Source organism: Sapajus apella, unplaced genomic scaffold, assembly GCF_009761245.1.
Source record: "Sapajus apella isolate SASKATOON/1434 unplaced genomic scaffold, GSC_monkey_1.0 scaffold15, whole genome shotgun sequence".
NCBI lineage: Eukaryota > Metazoa > Chordata > Mammalia > Primates > Cebidae > Sapajus > Sapajus apella.
The window spans coordinates 1,241,667-1,248,147 of record NW_022436955.1 but is presented as its reverse complement, the minus strand read 5'-3'; the positions used below and the strand labels follow the sequence as shown (position 1 = coordinate 1,248,147).

The following is a 6,481-nucleotide window of genomic DNA, read 5'->3' as shown; positions in this document are numbered from 1 at the left end:
GTAGTCCCAGCTACTCAGGAGGCTGAGGCAGAAGAATCACTGGGGAGGCAGAGGTTGCAGTGAGCGGAAATTGTGCCACTGCACTCCAGCCTGGTGACAGAGCGAGACTCAATCAGAAAGAGAGAGAGAGAGAAGAAAGAGAGAAAGAGAGAGAAAGAGAGAGAGAGAGAAGAAAAGAAAGAAGGAAAGAAAGAAAGAAGGAAAGAAAGAAAGAAAAGGAAGGAAAGGAAGGAAGGAAGGAAGGAAGAAAAAGAGAAAACAGGACAGAGGAACAGGAAGGCGTTGAGGGAGGGAGGGATCCCTGGAAGGTGACCTCTATTACCTCCTCAGGCCTGAAGAATGGCAGGGAGGCAGCCATGTGAAGGTTCTGGGGAAGAGTGTTTCAGACAGAGGGAACAGCAAATGCAGAAGGAACAGCAAATGCAAAGTTCTAAGATGGAGTCGAGCTTGGTGTGTTGGGCAAACAGAGGAACAGTGTGGTTAGAGCCCAGTGAGCGAGGAGGAAGGAGAATGCAGATGAGGGAGGCAGGGGCCAGATCGCTGAAGGCCTTGTTGCCAGGGAGGAGGAATTTGTATTTTTCCACCAGACTGATAGCTGTGGAGCCATGCTCTGACCTGTAGTTAAGCCCCAACTCAGGCCCATCCAGCAGGACCAGACATACCACTCATGCCCTCTCTACTGGGCCAGACACATCCCTTGCCCCAGGGAAGTCCTTCCTGAAGCCTATCTCAAGTCCCTCTGGCTGTAGCAGTGGCCTAAGTCCTCAGGGAGGACCCTCGCTGGGATGGGAGTGCAGAGGGGACCAGCGGGGAGAGCCTTACGGTGAACATGAGCTGGCAGCCTCCCAAGATGTAGTCTAGGAAGGAGTAGTCTCGGTTTATCTGGAAGAAAGCGGGTGAGTCAGTGGGTCCCCTTGACTTGGTCACACTCCCCATGGGGGAGTTGTCGCTCTATGTCTTGCAGCCTCAGCAGGGACAAGGTCAAAAAAAGCTGATGGGCCTGATCTAATTACAACAAAACCCAAATCTCTCTAGCAAGAAGCCTTCAGTGCATTGGTTCCCAATGGGTGGAGGACTCACAGAGGCCCCTGCACCCCCCAGATACACAGACACATGCTGATTCCAGCCAGGGTCCCAGGGCCCAGTGTTGGTTACCTGACAGAGAAGGTACGGACTGTTAGTACCTAACAGCCCGTACCTTCTCCTGGCCCTTATTCATCTACTTTTTTAACAAAGAGAAAGAGCAGGCCTCCAGTTCAAGGCCTTCCTCTAGAAGCTGATCAGGCTGTTAAAAGACTGTATTTGTTCTGATGGTCTTTGTCTCCTTTTGGCAAAGAAGCAGACCTTTTAATTTTAGTAGAGTTCTAAGAATTCCTTTCTAAATAAATGTACTTAAAAAAAAAAAAGAGAGAGAGAGAGAGAGAGAAAAGAAAGAAAAAAACCGGCCAGCTGCAGTGGCTCACGCCTGTAATCCCAGCAGTTTCGGAGGCTGAGGTGGGCAGATCACTTGAGGTCAGGAGTTCAAGACCAGCCTGGTCAACATGGTGAAACCTCATCTCTACTAAAAATAGAAAAAGTAGCTGGACGTGGTGGTGCACGCCTGTAATCCCAGCTACTCGGGAGGCTGAGGCAGAACTGCTTGAATCTGGAAGGCGGAGGATGCAGTGAGCTGAAATTGCACTACTGCACAACAGCCTGGGCAACAGAGTGAGACTCCATCTCAAAAAACAAACAAATAAAAAAGAAGCAATAATGCAGGGAAGAAAGGCTGATTCAAAAAAATAAGTAAGGCAGGTGCCAGAAATTGTGAAAAGTGTTGTGAATGTTGGAAATTTCAGAAACAAGGACCATCCATCGCGAGGCTGCAACCTGACAGCTTGATCTTTTACAGAGCACTTTCTGTCATGACATCACGAGCGTTTGTGTAAACGTAGCCAGACGAGGCTCCAAATAAGGTTCAGGTCTGGAGTCCACCCGCTGGTGGAGAGCAGCGCTGGGACTCCTGAGCTGTCAGGCCAGAGCCCAGGGCTCCTGCTCCCTCACCCCATGCTGCCTTCCTTAATGTCCTGCCAGATCCAACAGTTATTTGGCCACCAGGTCTCCTGGCCCCCGCCCACAGGCCAGCCACTGCTGATAGGAACTTCGTGAGCTCAAGTCCTGGGCAGCAGTGCTCTGGGGTTGGGTCAGCCCAATAGGGACAGGTGAAAAAATGGAGACCCACAGCCATACTTCCAGAGGCCTCAGTGGTCCTGGCTATACTCAGTCACAGTGACACGGATGCCAGAGAGGACAGGGTGCCCCCACCCAATGTTCTCTGCCCCTTGCATGCCCACCGTGGGCAGTGGCAGCTCGAAACGATGACTCTCCCACCAGGACAGGCCCTGGAAGGTCAGCTCATGCTTCCTCGGCCTCCGCAAAGGAACGCGATAGAAGACTAACCCTGGATATGCTCTGCCTTGTTAATGTCTCCATTCCACAGATGAGGAGACTGAGGCCCAGTGAGGTTAAGATCAGAAGGCCACAGGGCCAGGATGTGGCAGAGCCAGGATTTGAACCCAGGCCTCACTGGCTCGAGACCCAATGCTCTGTCTATCCCTTCCGTGTGGCCTTAGACCTGGCTCTGGGCCCGTGGTGTGCCGGCTCACCTTGCAAGATCTCAAGATGATGATGCCTGAGTTTTTATAGTTCTTCTTCTTCCTCTGCTTCTTGGGGTTGATGCAGTCGAACTCCAGCTGGGCAACACAGGAGAAGAAAGAGACTCAGCTCAGGGCTTCTCTGGGGACAGATCCTTCCCATGGCCCTAGAATCCCTTCTACAATGGGGGCAGCATGCTTCCTCCAGGGAGCCTCCCGGGATGTCCACACCCAGAAATGGTAGCAGGATCAGCATCTGCCTCCCTCTTCCCCAAGTAGCACACCCCCACCCCCATCCTGTCCAGCTGAGGGCCCAACATCAGAGGAGGACTTAAAAGGACAGCTCCTGACTGCTCACTACGTGCTGGGCACTTCACCCGCATCAGCTCATTTAATCTCCACCCAAATCCTCTGCCCCCATTGACGGATGGAGAAACTGAGTCTTAGACTGAATGCCTTGCTCAAGGTCATGCAGCCAGGAGGGGGATCTGAGCCCCAGGCTGCCTGACCCAAGACCCTGCGTCCCTTCCGCAGCCCTGCTGAGGCCTCGGGGTTACAGCACACATGCCCGTCTCACCGGGACGCCGTCTCGAGCCTCACACATCTGTGACACTGAGGTCTGGAACTCGCCAATGAAGTCATGGCCCCCGTCGTTGTCATAGTCGTAGCACATGACCTGGGGTGGGTTCAGCATGGTCATCCCACAGCTGTCCCCCAAGAGGTGCTCTCCAGCCCCTCTCAACTCCCCAAGCAAACCCTCTGTCTTCTGTTTAGGTAGTGCCTCCCCTCGGCATCTGCCTAGCTGGCCTCAGTAGCTCATGAACTGCCTCCTACAGGAAGCCTTCCGTGATTGCTGGGAATAGGAGAAAGTGTGTCTGCCCCAGTGATGGAGACTGTAACCTCTAGTGCAGGAAATTCCGCTCCTCACACACCTGGCAACTGGCTCCCCATCTGCCTCAGGCTGTGACTTACTCAGCTTATGGCCTGGGGCCCTCTCTAGACATATTTTTTTCGGAGGTGGACACAGAAATCACAGCTTTATATGCTGTCTAACTGAGCTGCCAGGACCCTCCTAGGAGGAAGGCAGGGATTATTGTTCCCATCCTACTGATGGGTAAACTGAAGCCCTGAAAGAGAAGCACCTACCCAAAGGCTCACAGCAGCAGTAGCAGACCCAGTGCTAGAACCCAAGATTCCTGGTACCCTACTTGGGAATCCCCGTCCTGATTAGCTGTCTCCCAACCTCATCTGCTCTCAGACCCAGCCCCTAGGGACTAAGAGCTTTTAAATATTTGTTTATTTAATTACACTTTATATATAATCTTTTTTTTTTTTTTTTTTTTGAGACAGAGTCTTGCTCTGTTACCCAGGCTGGAGCACAGTGGTTCAATCTGGGCTCACTACAACCTCTGCCTCCCACGTTCAAGCGATTCTCCTGCCTCAGGCTCCTGAGTAGCTGGGATTACAGGCATGCACCACCATGCTCAGCTAATTTTTGTATTTTTAGTAGAGATGGGGTTTTCCCATGTTGGCCAGGCTGGTCTTGAACTCCTGACTTCCAGTTATCTGCCCACCTTGGCATTCCAAAGTGGTGGGATTACAGGCAGGAGACACTGTGCCTGGCCAGAGGACTGAGCGCTTTTAGAGAGACAGGTAATCACTGTCCTTGTCACGCCACATTTGATCGTTTCCAAGGTGTTTCCCTAGCTAGCAGCTCCACAGCCCTCCGGGACGGGCAAGGCAGTTTTAGAGAGGGGCTCAAAGGTGGGGGCCCTGCCCAGGTACTTCAGGACATCAGACAGATCCAGGATGAAGACCAGGATGAAGATGGGGTTCTTTCCATTTGTAGGAGAAAGAGCTTTCACAAGGCATCCCGGGAGCCTCAAGTGGACCGGGAGGCAGGAGCTGGCAAGGTGGGGAGCAGGGTCCCCAAGGCCCCCTCACCTGGATGGGCTTCTCCATGTCCCCATCACACAGGGACACGAAGGGCACCGTGAATGGCTTCCACACGGGGTCCAGTGTGTACTTGATCACCTGCGGGACAGAGAGGGGTGTGGTGAGCTCAGGCCCTGGGCAGCAGTGCTCTGGGGTTGAGTCAGCCCAATGGGGACAGGTAACAAAATGGAGACCCACAGCCATACTTCCAGAGATGGAAGCGCACGTCCCTGTTGTCAGGAGGAAGCACATCCCTCCGGTGCCACTGTGGGTTTTCCTGCACACTGCGCAGTTGTGACCGCACCACCTTTCCAGAGCTATGGAGGGGCTGGACTGCAGGCCTGCTGCTTAGATACCCCTGGGCCCCCACGTACCCACCTCGGTCCTGTGGACCAGCATCCACTTGCCATCGTCTCCTGGCTTATAAAACTCCAGAAAGGGGTCTGACTTCCCAAAGAGGTCCTGGGAGAGGAGGGAGGATGCAGTTAGAGAGGCACAGCCCTGCCAGGTACAGGCAGGATGGGTGTCAGTGTGGGAGCTGTGGGCAGAGCCAGCCTGGTCCCAAGCAGGTCCTCAGGCAGAAGCTGCACCCTGAGGCTGTCCGAGCTTGTACTCAGAGACCCCCGAGACCTAGAGCCTGTGTGAGTCAGAACTCCAGCATTTTAGACGGGCCAGGACTTCAACAGGGTGACTGTTCCCAAGGTAGGGTGAAGCCCCCAGCGGGATGTGATTTAAATTTATTTTACTGGGAATGTGAAAAACTGAAACTATCTTGCACATGACATAGAAATATCATGGCCTCTAAAAAATCATTTAAGCTTTAAAAAGAGCCACTTTTTCATATGACTCTATCTAAATCTATTATCAATCTATTATCTACCTATATCTATCTATCATGTATCTATTATGGATCTATATCCATTATCTATTTGTCATCTATGTATCTATCATCTATCTATCTGGGGGGGTCTCACTTATTGCCCAGGCTGGTCTCAAACTCCTGGCCTCAAGTGATCCTCCTGCTTCAGCTTCCCAAGTAGCTGGGATTACAGGTGTGAGACGCTGCACCTGGCAAGTATGGCTTTAAAGAGGTTATATTCAAGTGAGGGAGACAGAAAATAAAGTAAGTAAAGTGTGCTAGACAGCAGTAAGTGCTAAGGAGACAAGTGGGAGGGGGTGGGAAATCGAAGACCAATTTCAGGGAAGGCCTCATTGAGGAGGTGATGTGGGAACAAAAGCTTGACGGAGGTGAGAGGGTGCTATGAGAAAATTCAAGGAAGAGAGCCTCCCAGGCAGAGGGAACAGCAAATGCGAAGCTCCTGAGGAAGGAAAGTGCCTCGTTTAATTCACAGGCAACAAGGGTCTTGATTTGGCTGAAACAGGGTGAAGTGAGGGGAGGAGAGGGGAGGTCGGGGAGTCACGGCACTGGGGGACACACCAGGTAGGGCCCCATTGGGTAAGGACCCTGGAAGGTACTTACACTAAGTGAGATGGGGATGCCCTGATGAGCAGGTTTCCAGCTGTACTCTGAATACCCCTAAGTAATGGGACACTCACTACCTCAGAGGTGAAGGAGCCCTAATCGGGAGTGGCCAGGAGGGCCGTGTGCTAGGCCAGTCCCGGGAATGTGATGGAAGTGGTGGCCTGAGGCCCTGGGATGAGGCCACATTGCCCTGGGGCTGGTGGGGAGCTGCTGTTCCCAATGGGAGCCACTCCTCTGCCCGCCTCACCTTCTTGTCCAGCCTCCTGCCCGCCAGGCTCAGTGTGATGACGCGGTTGTCAGACAGCTCCTGGGCAGCGATCTGTAAGGCCGGGGACATGAGGGGCTCCTCAGAAAGGGCGCCCCAGGGCTAGGAGAGGGAAGGGAAGGGCAGTGCCAGGTGACCTTGGACAAGTCTCTTGTCTTCCCCACA

At 53.0% G+C, this 6,481-nt stretch overlaps 1 protein-coding gene across 5 annotated transcripts in view; it reads right to left on the bottom strand.

The window, feature by feature from the left end:
- Window positions 1–6,481, bottom strand: part of CPNE2 (copine 2) — a 55,987-nt gene that overhangs the window by 23,132 nt on the left and 26,374 nt on the right. For 4 of the 5 annotated variants that reach the window (XR_004270534.1, XM_032283954.1, XM_032283957.1 and 1 more), the window contains 6 exons: window positions 6,299–6,370; window positions 4,947–5,030; window positions 4,578–4,667; window positions 3,211–3,309; window positions 2,646–2,732; window positions 823–882 (listed from right to left, as the gene is read on the bottom strand). Coding sequence is in view for 4 of the 5 variants with exons in the window: in XM_032283954.1 (XP_032139845.1) it covers window positions 823–882; window positions 2,646–2,732; window positions 3,211–3,309; window positions 4,578–4,667; window positions 4,947–5,030; window positions 6,299–6,370 (492 nt within the window). In the remaining variant the exon portion in view is untranslated. The remainder of the gene's footprint in view (window positions 1–822; window positions 883–2,645; window positions 2,733–3,210; window positions 3,310–4,577; window positions 4,668–4,946; window positions 5,031–6,298; window positions 6,371–6,481) is intronic. The other variant, XM_032283955.1, reaches the window with a different exon arrangement.